General features: G+C 46.3%; 1 protein-coding gene across 1 annotated transcript in view; it reads right to left on the bottom strand.

Moving 5' to 3' along the window:
* Window positions 1-21,213, bottom strand: part of prkdc (protein kinase, DNA-activated, catalytic subunit) — a 108,044-nt gene that overhangs the window by 60,885 nt on the left and 25,946 nt on the right. The window contains exons 29-40 of the mRNA XM_080752325.1: window positions 13,661-13,763; window positions 11,703-11,836; window positions 11,109-11,339; window positions 9,206-9,432; window positions 8,576-8,784; window positions 8,260-8,392; window positions 7,478-7,636; window positions 5,436-5,639; window positions 4,129-4,317; window positions 3,542-3,646; window positions 2,451-2,618; window positions 1,060-1,187 (exon numbers count right to left, since the gene is read on the bottom strand). Coding sequence (XP_080608451.1) covers window positions 1,060-1,187; window positions 2,451-2,618; window positions 3,542-3,646; window positions 4,129-4,317; window positions 5,436-5,639; window positions 7,478-7,636; window positions 8,260-8,392; window positions 8,576-8,784; window positions 9,206-9,432; window positions 11,109-11,339; window positions 11,703-11,836; window positions 13,661-13,763 — 1,990 coding nt within the window. The remainder of the gene's footprint in view (window positions 1-1,059; window positions 1,188-2,450; window positions 2,619-3,541; window positions 3,647-4,128; window positions 4,318-5,435; window positions 5,640-7,477; window positions 7,637-8,259; window positions 8,393-8,575; window positions 8,785-9,205; window positions 9,433-11,108; window positions 11,340-11,702; window positions 11,837-13,660; window positions 13,764-21,213) is intronic.

The following is a 21,213-nucleotide window of genomic DNA, read 5'->3' as shown; positions in this document are numbered from 1 at the left end:
GGGGTTCCCAAACTTTTTGGTCTCAGGGCACCCCATAAATATTTGTTTTTATCCGAGGCACCCCTACATTATAATTTTCACTCCCAGCACCTTATATTTATAGCATATCGTCGTTCTCGGGTGGAAACCTTGTATGTCCAAAACCGCTCGTTTTGTATTTATCATCTATAAAATGTACTAAATGTACACAGAACGCCTCTCATCGCGATGCGTTGTGTGCTTGTAGATCGGCTGTTTTCACTAGTTTTGTGCGACAGTCTTGCATGATGAAGCAGGGCTTTGCTTTACCAAAAGACGTACACATTTGAAACTTGGAGATACGAGGTTTCTGCCCGACAGTGACGATATTTGAGTGATTACTGTATGTTGGGAGGAAAACGAACGATACTAAATATTTTTTCAAGTGTCCAAATATAAATTCCAAATATTATCAAATTATCTCGCGGCACCCCTGGACTGCCGTCACGGCACCCCAGGGTGCCCCGTCACCCACTTTGAAAACCCCTGGCTTACATGATGGACAAAACACACAACTAGACCAAACGGTTCTCAAGGTCTGGGTCTGGGGACCACCAGGGTCCCGGGTCTGTAACTCCTAGATCTAGAGTGTACAATGGGTTATCTCTGGGATCTACACTGTAAAATCTGTAATGTTAAAGACGTCATGAAATGGTTTTATTGCTAACGTTTTCGCAAAAGTTTAGCTCAGAAACAGCGGTGTGGTTTTCTTGGATGTAGTCTATCTATGTCATCGCGCAGTATTATTTATTGGCATCTAATGATAGATATGTACTCATTATTACCGTAGATATGCTCTGAAAGTGTGAAAAAACATTTTTATTTTATTTCACCTAGTTTTTAATTAAACTCCCGAGAGTGTACAAATGGAACCAAATGGACCTGTCAGAGTTGCAAAACGCTAAGGGTCCGTTTGGAACCCTGATGGTCTTCGGACACAACGCTGAGAACCAATTAACTAAACAACCCATTTGTACAAGACAAAGACGTACATCCCACCCCCCTCCAGAAATAAACAAAGGACGTGGTGGCTTTACTGACCGCCTAGCGATCCGCTGGAAGCATGTCTGGAAGTTCTCCTCCATGATGTGCTTGGCGTCTCGACACAGAATCTCTGCCATGAGTTTGAGCAGGAGTGGGCTTTGTGAAAGCTCCAAGGCATCCAGTAACTGAGAGAGAGATAACATGCCATTGGTTGATTGGTTCAACAGTCATCACAACTATGTAAATGTGATTCACTGTGTCAAAGATTACTGTATCTAGTATAATAATACAATATACAATGCGAGGAGAAAAGATTATATAGGTATATTACTAGTTTATCAAATTAAACTTAAGTATAAACAGTATATTGTCACGGTTGGGTGGAAACCTCATCTACAAGCTCGAAAGGCGCCTCTTCACGCCACATTTCAAGTTTGTGGATCTGCTACTTTTGATGATTTTGTGTAACACTGTAGTACTGTCAATTAGGGCATTAATTTACGAGAAAAAACCACAAAAGGTTAAAATGTGGAGATACCGGTTTCTGCCCGACAACAGCAATTCACCCTTTGTCAAGTCCCGCCCGTTGTCCCGCCCCTCTTCACACCCATTGGTTGCTGTGTCTTGGTGGGACACTCCATCCACTACCATTTTAATTCAGTTGCTTCGTATAATTGTTCCACATATAAAAGAAACTACAGAGCAATCAAAATCTCCTATTCACTTTCACCATAGACGGAAAAAAAAACTAACCCAATCAAGGATGAAGGTGTGGAAATTTGTGAGATGTAATGTTTCACCTTCTCCTTCTCTGTGTGTTCAATTCTAATTTCAAACTTGGTTTCAGTATAAATGGAGCTGCTCAGTGGCAGTATAGTAGTGACTCAGCATGTTTTTAAATGTTTTTATTACTCCAAAAATCAAACCTCGGTTCGAAGTGAAGCGGTGAATTTCTATTTTATGTGTTCTAGAGCTATGAAATCTGTGTTCTAGATCTATACATTCTGTGTTCTAGATCTATACTTTCTATGTGCTTTAGTTCTATATTCTTATGAATTCTGAATGAATGAATGATTTTGTCTGGAGGGCCAAATTGGCATGTGAAGCTTGACCAATCCTCAATTGGTCAAGCATGCACGGGACATGTACGGGACAGACAGAATTGACCAATCAGATCATGGGACAGACAAAACGGGACAGACAAAGCCACACCTTGGAAGCGGCTTCACCGCTTCAAAAATTATGTTTTAGCAAAGTCAACATAAAAAAGGCAGAACCAGGGCGGGACAAGGCAGATAGAGCCTGCTGGTTGGTCAGTCAGGGACCAACCAGAAGGCTAACAAAGGTTGAATTTGATAGAATGCCCAGGCCCAAGCTGCAGCCAGTCAACTCGTCAGAATTGGGCCCTGTCGCGGTAAACGTCCCGGCACCCCTTGAGGACAGGTCACCTTGCGGACGCAGTCCATGTAGTTGTTGCGCTGCAGGGAGCCCTTGGGGAACTCGTCTGACTGCATGGGGAAGTGAGAGGCCACCAGGGCCTCCAGCGCCCTCTGGAGGTCAGCCAGGGGCTCCTCAGGCAGGGTGGTGAAGAAGGGCAGGACCAACAGGGCCTGGCTCTGAAAAGATAGGGGGAACAGAGGGAATCATAACAGAGATTAATAATTAGGCCTGGAATTTATTTTTATACTTTAGCTATTGAAAAATAGCAGATATACAAGCTCACAGCGCAGCACCGAGTGCCACGCTGTGATCTTGTAGATCTGCTATTTTTGCTATAAGTCGTGAAATCTTTGAATATATGTATTTTCAAAGCGAACATTTGCAATTCAAATTTTGCTTCTAGGGGTCCCTGGAACAACGTATTTTGAGATGGGGGTCTGTGGCCCAATACATATCATTTAGGGGGTCCTTGACATGAAAAGGTTTGAGCACCACTGACATAGAAACATAGGTTTTTCAAAAAACCTTAGCAGGATTTAGAAGACACTTATAGAATTGGGTCAAAAATATCCCAAGACGATTTTTCAAAAATAGCAGATCTACAAGCTCGCGCTGTGAGCTTGTAGATCTGCTATTTTTTAATAAAGCATAAAATAATGGTTAAAGTGGTTCAAATCTAAAGTGACACAGATTTGCGTTCAGGCCTAAATCAATGGCTTTTACTGTAAACACTTAGGACCTATTTTCAAACCCTTTTGAGAATGTTCACGTTTTCAAGATTAGACCATCTACGAAACAACAACTTTGCTTATAAAGCCCAAAATAGGTAGTGTAAGGTTAAAGTAGCCTAGTTAAAACAATGCATAGCCTACTGCATAAAACTCTTGGAAGTCAGAAGCTAGTACAGTCATGTTGGTTAATTTGTTTTCACAGACTTAATCAAAATGACAAAACTCAGGGTTTCTATCGATTCAGTAAGACATTTGAAGGGAAAAGTTTCACTGAAGAACCATTATTAAACTCTATAATTAGTGAAAGTAAGCCAACAGCTTTAAACATTTCAAAAAGGAAGGGTGGTGTTTAGTACTTTTGCTATTACCTTGAGATTCAGTGGCAGTGCCACATCGACAAGCAGACTGGTGAAGGTGGAAAACACTCCTCTGAAGGCTTTGTGGCTGATGTTGGAGCACACAGAGGAGTCAATCTGAAGGAAAACGGAGAACAGAATTACAGTTCTATACAATTAGAATTGAATCCTGAACCAAAGGATTACAAAGGAAATCGACGACATGACGTACAAACAATAGAGAAAATATTGATTAAAAGATAGTCTCACTCTGAGACTATCTTTGTCCTTTAAAATGAATGCACCACAGTGCCGTTTTATTTGTATGAAGAAGAAGAAAAAAAACAGCTCCCTAACAGCTGCTCACCTTTAAAAAGTCAAATAATGAAGAAAACAACCTGGTTTGAGGTTACAATTTAAGTATTAACAAGAGCTTGAGACTAAATGATAACTAGATTGGGTCCATTTGTTTGTTTGTCTTTTTGGCCATACAAGGTTTCTAACCGACAGCGATGACATTCATTGTCATCGCTTTGGACATATGAGGTGGAAACCTCATATGTCAAATTCAAAAGCGTGAAAAGTAGCAGATCCACAAGCTCAAATGCATCGCTGGGTACCTGCAAGAGCTTGGAGAGCAGCAGCAGAGTGGAGGTCTTGCTCTCTGCCGTGGCAGCGTTGGTCCCCCACCAGGGCTGCAGGCACTCCCACCTGGACAACACCTCCTCCACCAGCAGGCTGCCCTGGCTCTTCCTGACCGACCGCTCCCGGAAGTTGTGGTCCAGCATGCCGTTGAGCACCACGCTCACCTGAACGCACAAGGTGACAAAGACTGGACTGAACTAGGGCTGTCCTCGACTCAGGATTTTTGAAGTCGACTCGACTCGAGGGGTTCATTCCGACGCGTCAAAGAATCGTTTTATACTTTGTGTATTGAAAAAAAGAAAAAGAAAAAAAGAAATCAAGTGTTGCTTTAAACCACGTCAACATAATACACTATAAAATTGAATCCACAGTGTTTTCGGTGATATCGGTGCACGAGCACAAGTGTTATCTGCACAGCAGTGCACACCGATAACACCGTTAAAACTCTGCCCCGTCTCGGCAATCAGCACGCAGTAGAGATGAGACATTTGCGAACGATTCAGCTCTCTTGAACGGCTCTTTTAAATGAACGATGGGATCCAGTCCGCAGTCGCGGGACACAGAGCAATGAGTCAGTGTCGAGAACGGAATCAGAAAAAACGATCATGCACAGGGGGAGGCACAGCTCATGCACGAGAGCTAGCAGTGTGGACATGTCATGGACACAGCGAAACACAAACAGCATTTGGATTACAAAAACACTGGAACAATTCAGAAGCACTTTATTAGAAAATGTAACTAGTAGCTGTATATGTTAATCTGACTTTAGTAGGCTAGATTCTTTACTTCTTGGACTTGGACATGCGTTTGTGCTGTGGTAGGTTATTTGATATGGGATTTTGACAGCTTGCTTCTCCTCTTAACGGAACACCGTCCCGGCTCCGAATGTTTTAACGGAGCGGCGGTTCTGGCCGTTCCGTCTCACGTTCACCCCTGCGCTGGTGCGAGACAATAAATAACTGTTCGCCAATTGCTACTTCTCTCAATTGGAAGTACATGACACCAGTCCAGCGCACCGCAGTAGTAGGCTAACTGGTGATATAAAAAAATATATATATTTTCGACTCCTCGACTCAAACAATTGGCGTCGATTCCCGGGGCTTAAAACGAAAACGACGCGTCGATTCGTCAATTTTTAGAAGACAGCCCTAGACTGAACACAGGTCTTTTATACAAAAGGTATTTTTATACACCGCTGGTGCAATACTGGGCAATGGCTTGTACAGAAACACAAATTTATAATTTACAATACAAGAGAAGAGAAGAGAAGAGAAGAAGCTACCATGCTGGGGTTGTGGGACGCAGCCTTCATGAGGTGTGGTATGGTGGTGGCCAGATACTTCAGCAGCTCAGTGTTGACCGTGGTCTGGAAGAGGCTGTAGAAATACTCTCCGTGGGAGAAACTCAGGAAGTTTTTGTTGTGACTCCCGGAGAGCGGCACGGAGAGCATGATGGTGTTCAGCAGCAGGTTCACCAGCTGTTCACTCTGGAGAGAAAGCGTGAGGAACAAGCAACAATGAAAACATATCAGATGGAAAAACTGTGCACCAAGTACTTGAAATGCAATAAAACCACAGGGTTACAGCCAGGGTATCTGCACATTTCCCAAGTACAAATTCAATACTTTTTAAGGCTTTTTAATACCTCTAAAATGACAAATTCAATACCATTACCGCGGCAAAGGAATCGACAAATGTAAGGCCACAATCATAAATCAGAGACAAAGCAGTGTTTGTCAGTGGCAAAGCAGTGTGTCAGTAAAAAGCTACCACATAACAGTAGGAATAATCAAATGCACATGCAAACCTGGCCAACCAATATTCTTATTCCGGTCTCTTCAACAATTATGTGGGCAAATATTGACCTTCATTGTAACTTTGTCTTTAACCTTTTAAATCCAAAAGGAAAACATCTCTCCCAAATAATTTTAGTACAATCCCAGTACTCACAGCAATACTGCCCAGGACCATTACCTGTCCAATTTGGCCCAATTCATGACCCATGAATAAAAAACAATAGAACATGAAATGGTGAAAGGAGCCTTACAAAGGCATGGTAGGCCACCTCTGGGGCTTTATGAAATCACCTGGTCCAGAATTTAAACTGTATAGTCCCTCATCCATCCATGTCGTCAGAAAGTAACCCACATAAAATATCTCCAGATGAGACCCCTCCATTGATTCCAATCACATATTCATTTGTTTTTTTGTTAACCTTCATAGCCTTTATATGGATAGTATAATTCACATTTGTAGCTATAAAATAATTGCAATGTAAATATAACATGGTTTATGAGGGTGTGTAGGCTATGCCATTATATATTTACATTACAAGAGCCAACTCACTTCAAATGTGGACAATGCACACACACACACTGATCAGTGTTGCATGCCTTGTGCACGCACGCACACACACACACAGCCCCGCCTCTCTCAGTCTTCTCGTTCATACACAGAGACAACCGTCTCACACACAGAGAGAAATAGTTTATCTTTCTCCCAGTCTCCGTGGTAAAGGCGTGCAGCTGGTTTCTTTCTCAACTTACAGATACTTCTAATAAAGGAGTGCTTTCTGACAAGCGGCACAGCAATGACAAAGCGCTGGAACGTCGGCGATCCGTTCTGTTGTTGTGTCAACCAACACGCTACATGCTATTAGATTAGCATCTAGGGCTACTGAAGCTCAGAGGGGACGCATTTTAGTGAAAGATAGCGACAGTCAGGCAAGTCCCGTAAAAGATGCGCTGTGGTTTGCCAGAGGCACTTTGAGTGACGCTTTCCCCCCCAAACATTATTTACTATTCTGTCCCCCAGTAGATGTAACTCGGACGGCGCTGAGTCGGCTCATGCAACAGCAGGGAGCGTTCGTTTCGGTCCACTCGACCGGCCGTTTTGGTCGCATCACAGCAATCATTACATTACCTTTATTGGATTACGTCGGACGGCTCAGAAACAGGAAGAAAAAACTACGGTGTGAAATAAACGCAACAAGTCTGTTTGCGACACGTTTATTAAATCTGCCCCAGATAAAATTCAATACCCCCACTCACACTATTCCATACTTTTTAAGACATTTTAAGGCCTTGAATTTGCATAACTAAATTCAATACTTTTCAATGCTTTTCAAGATCCGCCGACACCCTGGTTACAGCAGTTCGAGGATAAACAAAATACAGTCCTAAGACTCATTTCCATTGTGGTCCTCTCACAAGCAACGGTTAATAAGTTAAAAACACAATACAATACAAAACAAATGATCGACTAGAGGGTTTAAGTGCATACGGTAGAGATCTTTTGATACTGTTTTTTTTCCATAGCGATTTACCTGTTGACTGAGAGAAAAGGCGAGCTGAAGCAGGCCATCTGCCAGCCGCCTGCTGTTTACATCCAGGGAGGGCAGAGCCTTCCTCTCCTCTCCAGGCGCTATGCCTTTGTATACAGTCATCAGCAGCTTGGAGCCAAGGTCCTTTGCATAGGATGGATCCTTTATCGCATGGAAAGACAAAAGCATGCAGAGAAACGGCAACTGTAAATCATTTGTATTATTGGTTACATTGGTGGTACATGTACAGGTACTGTAACAGCTTAATATGTGTTTGGTAACTGGTCAGCAGCAGTGGTTAGTGGTCACATTTGCAATGTCCTTTTCATTATGGCTTGGGGACCTGTGTCACAACTTCACAAGCCAATTTCCTGTCGCTCTACTACCCTTTTCTAAGTGAAGCAAAAGAATGTTAAAATGTATGTGAAACTTTTCGTAGAAAAGTGTAACCATTCAAAACCCGTCTGACCCGTATTTTTTTTTATAAAGTCTTACTGAATAGGTGCGTGGTCAACCTACGTTTTTTCTTAGATTAGTATTTCTATGAATTCAATGTATTCATGTTGATTTATTGATGTATTACCCTGCTTATTAGTCACTCTTTCACACATTAAACAATAGACCTGCCTACCACACTTCATTTGTAGTTTCATTCGGTACTGTGTGTGTGGAGGGAATAATTATAGATGCCACCCCCCCCCCCCCCCCCCGCCACCCACAAGTACTGTGAAAACTGAGCCACCTGACTGAGATGTCCAATCCACTGTCTTACTGTATGTGAGTACCTGGCTGTCCAGAATGGAGTTGAGGAAGTCCGCTTTGTGGATCTGTCTGCAGGCAGACAGGATCACCTCCATGTTGTTGTTGCTGCTCAGAGCACTGCTGTGGTAGAGGTCTACAGCACACAGCTGCTCCACACTGAGGGTAAGACAATTGAACCACATGGAATGAAGTCACATAAAGTGAAACATTTTGTTTATTAGAATTGTGTTTAGGTCTTATCGTTTCTTGCTGTTCTACATACAGCAAACCAGTTGAGGAAATCACAGACTGAGGCTTTTATGAAATATTTATGAAAAGACCATTAGGATCTTATGGTACCTTTTGCGCGAGAGCTTTGTGCGCAGGCTGCCCTCCAGCCTGCTGCGGTACGGGGAGCTCATCAAGGCTTTGAGCAGCGGCACGCACACCTCCGGAAGGTTCTTCATCACCTCCACGTCCGCCATGTTGAAACCCACGGCTGACGGCTGGCACACTGCCAGAGCCGTCAGCTCGAAAAACACCGCGACAAAAACATCTTGCTCCAGGAGCTGTGGAGAGGAGTTAATCATACTAATGTTGTTATCAACTTTATTGATGTAAAGAAAATAAATACATAAAATCACCGGTTAATTTCATAAAAGCACAGTTTACAATGTGCTTAACAAAACAATTTCAATACCACAAGAAAAGTTAATTCAACAAAAAGACATTTCAGATATTCAAGCTAAAAAAAAAAGCCATTTCAGATATTCAAGCTAAAAGAAAAAGCATTTTTTTCCTCGATAGATAAACCTGCTTGCGGTCACAGCCCTTCCTACTACAGCAGAAACTATCTTTCCACAGAGCGTCTACAACGTCTGCTGCATAGACGAGTCACAATGGGAACCAAAGAGTTCGGTAAAAAGGGTGGGAACCCGTCACCGACGGCTGTTTGCTTAACGATTTTGACTGCTACGGCGAGAGACCTACCTTCCAAACCTCCTGGTCACATTTCCCCAGGATCATGGTGGTGAACTCCAGCAGGCGGACGGTGATGGTGCACTTGCTGTAGTTGTACTGGTCCAGCTCTCTGGGGCTGAAGTGGGAGCTCTTCTGGCCCAGGGAGAAACAGCTCTCTGCTGCCACCAGGTCATGGGTGGCCAGTTCAGTCAGAAAGAAGCACACAGCCTTCAGAAAGTTCGACTGTTCCTTAGAGCCTTGGGACACAGACGGAAGGAAAAACTAGTATGTTGTTTTTCTAGATTGATTTAACGAAGGCACAGCGTTGTATTAGCATAGCGTGCAAGCGAAAGTAGTTAATACAGCATCACAAACATACATTTTTTTTTTTTTACGATTTAGAAGACATTTATAGCATCGGCCTCAGGTCTGAAGTGGAATGTCCCCATGATTCAGTGTTGATTAGTGATGCACTTGCCTCTATACTGTAGGTTGAACCTTTTCCAGCTTTATGGACATTTATTACATTAACACCAAAGGTGACATTTTGAGCATCTAGACCAGGGCTACTCAACTTAAGATGGCTCAGGGGCCACTCAGCAAAATGCCAAAAGTCAAAGGGCCGCAAGCTAAAAATGACGGTCCCATTTTGAACGTTTACAATGATTTTGTCTAATAATTTGTCTAATAATTAAGGAAACACACAGAAAACAGCCACATTTTGGGTCCAACAACCCAACTGCTGCTATTGTAGAATTGTTTGATTACTAATCATATAGTAGGCCTATATCATTATTAGTACATGTCTTCAACTGGGGGTTAGGGACCCCAATCCTCAGGTTATTACAGGGGGGGCTGCCAAATATTTGTGTGATACAGTATAATAGCCTACAGTAGGCTATAATACCTAGCCTACAGTGAGGGTCCCTGCTTTATATCTCTCTCAGCTAAGGGGTCCTTCACCTGAAAAACAACTCCCTGGTTTGTTATATTAATAATATCCAAGATTATGCCATTTTAGCCAAAAATGTTTTAAAAACATAGACCTACAAGCTCACAGCGCGTCGCATCCACGACGCGTTGTGAGCTTGTAGGTCTCCTATTTTAGGTGCGACACCCTTGTACTGCTAAGTATAAATTAGGCTTCTTTCCCAGAACAGAACAGCAGCAGAGAAAGAGAGAGTTGCACCATTGCATCAACACTCAACAGGAAAGTTGTAAAACAGTGAAAACTACTTTGTTTTAAACGCAAGTAGTAGTCCTACAACACCCAGCAACATTGTTGTTTTGTGTGTGCAGATATAGCGCAGAAGCTTTCTTTAACAAAATGATCTCAATCAATACCGTCGGAGATTCGCCAAGAAACGGCCGTTGATTACACTCAGCTGTGCTACTCTGTGACAACAATCAGCGCAGCGGACAATCATGGATGTTATTATAACGCTAATTACTGTACTGCTAATCTTGCATTTTTAACCTGTGCGGCTGCTGCTGCATAGCTAGTTCGTCTGTGTGCACTTCTGCACTGTCTGCCTGCCTGCCTGCAGAATGAATGTCCGAGTGCTGTCACTGTGGCGACTCGCGTTAAAGATTGGCTTTTGGGGAGGGGGCTGAGATGGTGCATTCAATGTGCCTCGGAAACATAGGATAGAATGAAATACTACATGAAAAAAACGATACAGCCGTGGAGTTTACCGATCCAGACACTCAGCGAATGATACATCATGATTTCAGCCGTCAATTTGTACCGATACACACTGAGAAATGCTGCGTTCACTCGATAGAATAACTATATTTTTATTAGATCATGACGGGCCGCACAGACATGCGGAAAGGGCCGCATGCGGCCCGCGGGCCGCGGGTTGAGTAGCGCTGATCTAGACCTTCCAGAGGAATTCCCTTTGCAGTGCCTCCCTGTTGAAACCGGACTTACCAAGCAGGAGATGGGGCTTGATGATGTGTAAGCTGATGAAAGTGTTGTAGCAGTCCAGGCCAGCCAGCAGCTGGTCCATCCACTGCAGAGTGGCCCTCACGCTGAAAGGGCCCGACAGGTCCCTGAGAGTGGGCTGGGAGAGGAGGCCTCCGCCCTCGAACCTGGAGATCAGGAAGGCCATGCCCTGCTCCTTCAGCAGCCCATCCAACCACTGGGATGGAGACTTCTTGCCTGAGTTCAAACACACACACACAAAAAAAAGTTAAATGCATTCACACACACACACACACACACACACACACACACACACACACACACACACACACACACACACACACACACACACACACACACACACACACACACACACACACACACACACACACACACACACACACACACACACACACGTTAATTTATGAAAAAACACAAAATGTTAAAATATGGAGATAAGAGGTTTATGCCCAACAACAACGATATTCTATTAACATACTTTACTATACAGATTGGTTACAATAATATTGTATTGATTAAAATAAGTCCTGGATAACACCTTGCAAAATAAAGCATCACACAGCCAAAGGCATTGCTCACCTGGCAGTAGGGGAATAAACTCGTAGAAGAGTTCCATGCATTTGTGGCGACACTCGGTCTGGGGACGGCCGCACTGCTGCAGGAGCCACAAGACCACCTCTGCCAGGCACACCTTCTCATCTGGGGAAAAGCCCCTGGAAGGAAATAAATAAATACATTAATAAATTAACTTGCATGCAATTAGATCATAGGTTCTCAAACCTTTTCATGTCAATTCAATGGAGCAAGTGTCAAAATATAATACGAATATTCAAGGACCCCTAAATTAATGTGTACGTGTCTGCGGATCCCTATCTGAAAATGGTTTGTGCCAGAAGAGAAGATTGCGCACGTTTTCCAAACAACTTCAAAAACAGCAGATGCACAAGCTCGCAGCATGGCACGAAGTGACACGCTGTGAATATATCTGTGAATATATCTGAATGATTAAGTGGTTGAAATTATTCTGATGCTCAACTCCCCCTATCTAGAATTCATGCGGATCTGATAGCCTTCGTAACACTACTGGCAAGACGTCTAATACTTATGAGATGGAAATCGTCAACTTCGCCCTCTCACACACAGTGGATAAGAGATATAGTTAATAACTTAGTTAGAAAACATCCGATACACAATTAGAGGCTGTGTCAGGACATTTCATGACACATGGGACCCTTTCCTGGAGTACATAAACAGAATAACTTTCCCAGTCATTCCTGAATAAGATCCCCCCCCCCCCTTCCGGCTACAGAATTATTGAGATTCTACATTCTTGACGTCAAATGGTGGAGCTATGGTGTGACCAAAATGGCACTGTGTGTATGGGTGTGTGCATGTAAATGTTTCATGTTTTTGTTTTGTCTTTGCTACCTTGTTTCCTTTTCTGTTTGTTTTGTTTCCCCTTCCCACCACATGGTACGTTTCATGAAATATGCTATGATGTATTGTTGATGTGCAAAAAAAAACAATAAACAAATATATAAAATCTAGAGCTGGTTTCGTTCTAGATTCTTGGCACCTCGTGCTTTCACAGAGCCGGCGGCCATTTTTTGGTTACAGTTCCGAACCAACTTTTAGGGTTCTGAACAAATTCATTTTCTTTTTTTTCTTTCTAATTTTTATCCCATGATTTTGCAACCCATTTTTTCACCCAGTGCCAATTGCCTATGTAATCCTGGGCTCTGCTCTCCCTCTGCCGCGCCTGGGGAGACAACGGACTGACCTCATGCTTCCTTCAATGCATGAGTAGTCCAAGTTGTTTCTTTTCACCTGACAGGGGGGATTTCCCCGGGATGGACGTAGCGTGTGGAAGGAACACGTTATTCCAACCAGTTCCTTTCCCCTCCATCAAGCGCCCCAGCTGGCCAGGGGGAGGCATTATTGAGACCAGTATTACTGCATGTTTTTGTGAGGGTATCAACCCTAGGAGGCACGGGGAGAACATGCAAACTCCTCACAGAAAGGCCCTATCGCCAACCCCACCTAGGGTGTGGGCGCTGATGACGTGGAGGGAGAAACACGCCCCCAGCACCCACAGCGTCCCCCGGCGGGAATCGAACCCAGGACCTTCTAGCTGTGAGGCGAAGCGCTAACCACTGCGCCACCGTGCCCCCTCACAAATTCATTTTCAGTGGAGACACTCAATATTCAATATTAGGCGGGAAAGGGCGCCCGCTGGCCTGGTGGTCAAGGCGCATACCACATACGAGGCTATGATGCCTGCTGGCGTCGCCGGTTCGATTCCCGATCCGGACGACCTTTGCCGCATGTCACTCCCCATCTCTCTCCCCATTTCCTGTCAGTCTACTGTCCTATCAATAAAGGCATAAAAAGCCCAAAAACAAATCTTAGGAAAAAAATATATATATTAGGCGGGAAAAGAGAACTGAACCAGTTCAACCCCGGGTGGAAAAGGGGCCTTTGAGAACCACTGATTTATATCAAATGAAAATGTTAGAACTAAAAATCTTAGCACCAACCTTGGAATGCGTCTCTTTGCGTTGTGCTTATTGAGGCTGTCAGCCTTGTATTTGATGATTCTCTTCAGGTGATCAATAGCACTGCAACACTGCTGCACGGTACCTGAGGATGACAACCATATCACCATAAAAACCATGACGTGACCATGGTTCGACTGGTATTTGTTTGCATAGTTCATCAACTCGAGTCAGTATTCTCATACTTTTAAGGGAAAAGTATTTAAAAACTTTCAAGAGCAGTGGAACTTCATTTAACACTTATGTTGCTATGATTTTTTCTATCAATGTCCCACGTTGCCATGGTTACCATAGACTTCCATTTAATTGCGCAATTGTGTAAAAAGTGCACGCCCATGCCTAGCTGATGCACCACGTGTGTGCACACTGTTCACAGCTTTCAAACGAAAGAATCCGCTTGGAAATCCGTTCAGGCATTCATGATTTATGGGCCATTACCCAGGGGGCAAACCAGCCTTTTTTTAGGAAACCTGCATTTGCCCCGACATAAAAAGTTGTCCACCAGAAATATTATCTATGACCCAGTAGGATCACAACCTATATGGACAACCCGGTCAATTTGTACAACAAAGTCCAATATGGCCGCCTCAATATTAGCCCCTATTAGTTTTAATGGGGGGTGAATAGGGCAAAATTTTAAACTGAGGGATATTTCCACGAAACTTCACAGGTTGATCAATGGTATACATATGAACATTTTTTGTATTGCAAGTTTCCATGAAATCCAATATGGCCGCCACAATATGGCCGCAATAATGTAAGGACCCAGAAAATAGGTTTTGCCTCTAACTTCTGAACCAGATGAGCTAGAAACGCAAACTTGGTGTCTATTTCATGGTGTCTGACCATGGGAGACTCAATGGAATAGCTAATTTTATTATTGGGTGTGTCTGGACCTTTATTGTGCATATTTGCAAGATGGTGGATTCCCAAAATAGAGCTTTAACATAATTTCTACCATGATTGTTGACTGCTTTTGCAAATACAAGCAATATGAATCCATTTGCTAAGATTTATGGCACAGAAGGGACTATTCTTGAGTTTGCATGTTGTCAAAATGTCTGTAAACGAGATATTATATTTCCTGTCCGATTCTACTGTATGTAGTTGTAGCAATGACTTCAGATAAAATCAGAGACCAAAACAATGTATCTTAGAAATTATTTTTTTATTAAAAAAAAATAAAAAAAGAGAGAGATTATCTCAATGAAATGAATGCAACTGCCTTTTTGGGTCTTTCACACATAGACATGCACATGCTTTTCAACAACTTCAGCTTCAGGGAAATTATAATGAACACATGATTAAAACAGGCTGCATTATAATGCAAATAATTGCTAGTCACTATCACTGTCATGTGTACCTATCCTGCTGCATCTTGTCTCCAGTCCTTGGCAACGACACCCCAAGTAGCATGCAATTCCCTTCTTCGCACATTAACAGTTTTTCTGGCAGCCTTTGATACAGCTACATGATATTGCCTTGTCCATTGATATAAGCCAGGCTGGCTCTGTAGATGGACAGGGGACTGCCTTCCCATGGCGGCAGCATGATATAGGCATCTATATCATGCTGCCACCCACCTCCTAGACCTTCCAGAGCTGTGGGTGAGAACAGAGCAGGATGCATATCTTCCTATCCATCACATGGTCTCAGCCCTTGGACTCGCACAGTGTCGTGCCCTGCCTTTTATTCACAGCCTGAGTGGCAGAGATACCACCAGCTATCCCTTTTTCACTGGAAAGAAGGCATGGTTCAAGACCAGCATGGGTCTAGATCTCCCTGCACTTCAGGAGTTTGGTGAAAATTCCTCTTATTCCCTCTCAGAGGATGTCAAGAATCAGGCTAGAGACCTCACAATAGCTGTATATGCATCAAAAGCTGACCATTCGGAGGACTTTGACCTGGCAAAGCTGAGAGTGTACAAGTTCCTAAATAACCGATCAACCCTGTTGAAGCTGCTGCCACCTACAGAAAATGCCTTTGGCCTGCACCTGAAAAGAGCTGCTCTTGCAGCCATAATAGATAAAACTGCACACATCGCGAAGCCAGACATCCCTTGCTTCACTGAATATGGATGGTCTCTCAGTGATGGGAAGGCAGTCCCCTGTACATCTACAGAGCCAGCCTGGCCTATATCAATGGACAAGGCAATATCATGTAGCTGTATCAAAGGCTGCCAGAAAAACTGTTCATATGCCATCCATCCATCCATCCATCTTCAACCGCTTATCCGGAATCGGGCCGCGGGGGTAACAGTTCCAACTGAGACTTCCAGATTTCCTTATCCAACTCCACTCCCTCTGGGAGTATACCGAGGCGTTCCCAGGCCAGTCTGGAGATATAATCCTTCCATCTGGTCTTAGGTCTGCCACGGGGTCTCCTCCCAGTGGGACGTGCATCGAGGACCTTCCTAGGAAGGCGCTCGGGGGGCATCCGTACTAGATGCCCGAACCACCTAAGCTGACTCCTTTCCAAGTGAAGGAGCAGCGGTTCATTGTCATACCTTCAGGATGACCCCCCTATGGGACAACGCCATCTCGCGTTGCAACAGAGTAAACTCATGCACTCCCGTACGACGATTCGTCGGTAGGGCTGTCGCTCAAAACGGAGGCACCGCCCCGAGAGCATAAAAGCCAGCTTAACTAACATGGCGTCCTCTTTTTGCTTCTCTCATCGCGACAGAACGAACTCAGCCATTCCATATTTAATTCTACTTATCCAGCCTGAAGCGGCGCTTAGGAAGGCGCCCATCGGTATCGTTTGGAAGTTCCCGTACGTCAACTATTATTAGTTTCCTGCTACGTTCCAGTTCGACGGCTTTACTCACCTTTTCTCCGTGGAAGTTTTCCTCGCCGATTCCTCAGGCCTGCATCATGCGGTGAGTGTTTGTAGCCTTAGCATGTAGCTTTGCTTCGCTTGCTCCACTGCACAATAGCCTCCTGCTAGAAGGTCCTCTCTCAGGGCCCTGCTTGTTAGCGTGCCCTAGCTTGGGTGTCGCTATTGTCGGTACTTTCTAGCTGGCTAGGATTTTTCCACTGTTTGTCTGGTGTTTTCTCTTCTTGTCCCCGCCGCCCTGGCTTCGCCGGCCAGGGCTCCGGGCCTCTCCTGGCAGGTCTGTGTGGCGCGCAGCGGTGCACGCTGTTTTTGCCGCTTCCAGTTAGCCTCCGCTAGCTTTCTAGCCTGCCCGGACTTCGTTTCCACCGGACATTCTGACGGGGCTCGCGGCGCTGGACGCCGCTTCTCGCCCCGGGCCGCAGCCTGCAGCCACGACGCCTATTGGGGGCACCAGCGCGCCGCTGGTGCCCTACGGCTGGCGGCTGCAGCATCGCGGAACCACACGCCGGTTCTCGCCCTCTCTCTCACCGGTTCGGCTGGCCGCCGTTCCAGGGAGAAGAGCCTGCTAGTCCGTCCTAACTGCTCCCACGCCGGGGGCGGCTAGCGGCGACGCCGGTTCCCGCCCTCTCTCCCGCCGGTTCGGCTGGCGCCGTCCCAGGGAGGAGAGCCTACTAGTCCGCTCGGCTGCTCCCACGCCGGGGGAGGCTAACGGCGACTTCCTCCTCTTTTTCCCCCGTGGATAATTCGGTCTCGGCCATGCAGGCTGAGCCCGTATCTTCCTGGCACGCTAATGACGGCGAGCCTCCGGTCAACGCTGTTTAGGAGGACCAGGATAGGAGCGGGGATGAGTTTGATAGAGAGTGTGCAGGTTATGACCGATATAATGACTCTTTCTTGGCAACGTACTTTGACTACAGAGGTTGTTTATTGACGTTCCTCTCTTCACATGTTGCATATGCTTTTGTTTGTGTGCAACCAACTAAAGCCTCCCGGTGCGTGCACGGTGCAGTCCGGTCTCTTAAAGAGACATACACACACACACACTTGTATCTGCCTTACAGTTTTCACATGACAGAGAGGAGGAGGAATTGGATTTGGATAAGCTGCCCTTCTCCCGGTATTCCTCCGAGGTGATGGGGGAGGTGAGTCTTGCGAGTCCTCGCCGCCACGAAGATTCTACCCCCCTCCCCCCACCCCCGCCTCCAGTACACCCGCCTCTGCCCCCTCTCTCCCCCCCCACTATGCCAGTGGAAGGGGGTTGGGCCGGCGGCGCCCGGTTCTGGTCCCTTGGTTTCTCAGAATGCGCTACATTCTACATGGAACAAGAATTGACAACTGTCAATATTAAGCCGTGTTCAATTGCCAATGCGCCCAAGCGCACAAAACACAGCTCCTCCCACGAGGCCCGTGGGAAGTGAGTGTGTTAGATGATGTTAGGCTGAGGGCCAGCCCTCCACGGGGTCAGGGTTCCGTGACTGCACACGGTCCCCCCTCCCCCCCTCCAAACGCAGACGTTTGAGTTCTTTCCCACGCAGGGGGAATGAAAATTTCTGTGTTGCAAACCAGGAATTTTCCTATGTCATCGGTGAGAGTGTGGTGATCAAACAACGGCTGTGTGTTCCTACCTCTCAGTCCCTAGCACAGATGACCCTCCTTTCTGCATGCAGCCAGTCAGTGTAAAGAGAACCATGCAGGGCTCTTTGATCACTCACAGGGTAACACATTGTCCCAGTCCTGCAGATTGAAGACAATTAAATGGTTTCCCTGGTTTGCAATGGGTTCACCAGCAATGCTATTAGTCACAATAGCATGGCTTCTCTTCTGTGCAGTTCTCCTCTGTCTCCACTGAGCGGCACTGTCGTGCCGTGTATAGTTCAGAACAGGAGTAGGAGTGTTGGGTACAAGCAACTTATGCGTCTTCCCACTCGTCAGGGACGCCAAGCCAGACTCCTCCCACAAGGTCTGTGGCAAGGGGCGGCGTAAATGACATTGGACTGTGGGTACAGGGTTTCTTGACAGCACAGGGACCCCCTCCCCACAAGCGCAAATGTGTGTTCTCTTTATCCCATGCAGGGAAAATGGAAATGTCTTTGCCACTGAATATGTTGCCAATGTCACCAGTTAGAAAGTGTTTGGACAAACAATGCCTGTTTTGTCCTACACTAGCACAGACGACCCCATCTTGCATGCAACCAGTCAGGGTAATGAGACCCGCGCAGGGTTCTCTAGTCACTCACAGTGTAACAGATTTTCCAGTCATGCAGACCGGTTACAATCAAGAAATGTTTCTGACATGCAAAAGGTTCCCACCAATGTTGACAGCCGTTCACAGTGGTTTGGTTTTCTCCTCTGTACAATTCTCCTCTGTCTCCACTAAGCGGCACTGTCGTACCGAGCTTAGTTCAGGACAAGAGTTTAGAGCCGGTGTACGAGAAAAAGTAGTATCGGTGAGTTTGGGGTTGAGTCGGCCTATGTTTCCTCGCCAGGATCTAATAAAGGCCTCGGAGCTGGTTTTTTAAACGTAAACACGTTTTCCCCGCGCGGGGAAAAAATTACATTTGTAAAGAATCATGCCTCACAGAATGGACGTTCTGTTCCTCCTGTTCCCCCACCGATCAACGTAATGACGACACGCCTGTCGGCGGGACCGTCACCGGACACGGAAGGGAGCCTCCCGGATACGGAAGCGCTAATCCCTAACGTTCTGTATCCTTCTTCTCTCCACATGCTTGGTACAAGCAGACGGCTTCTCCCTCGTTTCACGACACGTTAGCACGTTGTGTGAAACAATGGTGGAATCCTATTCAATGGGTGTTGCGGACAGTAACACACGGCTGCAGATTGCAGTTCTTGAACCAACCCCGCTATTCAGCAGAGTTATTTATACTCGAGCCCGCGGCTTGAAAGCAGATGCTCTGAGGGAGGAAATAAGCTCGCTTTTACACAAGGGTGCTATAGTGGAGCTCTCGTGAGACCAGAGCCGGCTAGGCTTCTGGAGTCGTTATTTCCTGGTTCAGAAAAGAGGGGGGGGGGGGCTGTGTCCCATTCTGGACTTGAGGTATCTGAACAGACACCTAAAAAAAGGTACAAATTCAAGATGCTGACGTCAGATGCTCTGATGCGTTCAGTGAGAATAGGAGATTTCCGCTGCTAAAGGACGCTTATCAGCATGTCCAAATTTACCCTCCCCACAGGAAGTTCCTGCGGTTCGCCTTCGAGGGGCGCCTGTACGAGTACACGGTCCTCCCCTTCGGCCTGTCACTGAGCCCTCTGGTTTTTGTGAAAGTGACCGAGGCGGCCATTGCTCCTCTGAGGCAGCAGGGAATCAGACTCGCGAACTACATCGACCATTGGTTAATTTCCGCGAGCTCCAGCCTGGAGGTGGCGCGCCACACTCAGACAGTGTTGGCCCATCTGAAGGCCTTGGGTTTTCAACATCAACTTCGGGAAGAGTACGCTGTTTCCCTCTCGACAGATTTCCTTCATAGGAATACTGTTGGACTTGACAGACATGTCCGCCCGTCTCTCGCCGGAGAGGGTGGACAGGTTTATGGCATGCCTGGATTCCTGTCAGTCGGGCCAGTTGGTCCGCTACAAGGATTGTATGAAGTTGTCAGGGCTGATGGCTTCAGCTGTTCGACTCATACGACTGGGCAGGTTTTCACATGAGACCTTTTCAGCGCTGGGCACTGTCCCTCAGGATTCCCTCTCTCCAGGGCTACAAGAAAGTGGTAGTCTCCCAGGAGTGCTTGGACACGTTAGCCCCCTGGCGGGACCTGACGTTTCTAACAAGCGGGGTCAGGATGGGCCAGGTGCTGTCACACAAGGTGATCACCATGGATGCCAGCCGCTCGGGGTGGGGTGCCACTCACGAGGGGCGCTCGGCTTGGGGCCTGTGGGCTCCAGAGATATTGGTACATCACATCAACTTCTTGGAATTGATGGCGGTCTTCTTGGCGCTCAAGCATTTCGAGCCCTTGATCCTGGGTTGTCACGTTCTAGTCAGAACGGACAACACGACCGCTTTGTACTATATCAACAAACAAGGAGTTTCTGTCTTCGCGTCCGCTGGATCAGCTGGCACGCGAGATGACTCTCTGGTGCGACAAGCGCCTGTTGTCAATCAGGGCTTCTCACGTTCCCGGTCTCCAGAACGGCGGCGCCGATCTGTTGTCCAGCAGGGAGCCCCGCTACGAGGACTGGTCTCTCCACCCGTCGGTGGTGAGTCAGATCTTCTTCAAATGCGGTCAACCTCTGGTGGACCTCTTTGCGTCCCAGGAGAACACGAAGTGCCCCCTTTACCTTGCAGTAAAGGGGAGTCCTCCTCTGGGTTTGGACGCATTCGCGCACGAGTGGCCGAAGGGCCTGCTCTATGCTTTCCCACCTCTGGAACTGATCCTCCCCACGCGGGAGAGAATCAGGAGGTTCGGATTGGAGGTGCTTCTTGTAGCACCGTTCAGAGGAGTGTGGAGATCTGCGATCGCCCCGCTCCTCTACAAACCCGCTTGGCAGCTCCCTAAACTCAGGGATCTGCTGCGTCAAGCGGGAGACGAGATCTTCCATCCCGATCCTCAGGGCCTAGACCTGTGGTTTTGGCCCGTGTGAGGGAGAATCTGCAAGCTGCTGGTTTTTCACCAGCGATGGCTGCTACGATTCAGTCTGCTAAGGCGCCCTCTATGAGGGCTTCTTATGATGGG

The sequence above is a fragment of the Nannobrachium achirus genome (assembly GCF_963921795.1).
Source record: "Nannobrachium achirus genome assembly, chromosome: 21".
NCBI lineage: Eukaryota > Metazoa > Chordata > Actinopteri > Myctophiformes > Myctophidae > Nannobrachium > Nannobrachium achirus.
The sequence above is the reverse complement of the archived record's forward strand: the minus strand, read 5'-3'. Positions and strand labels throughout refer to the sequence as shown.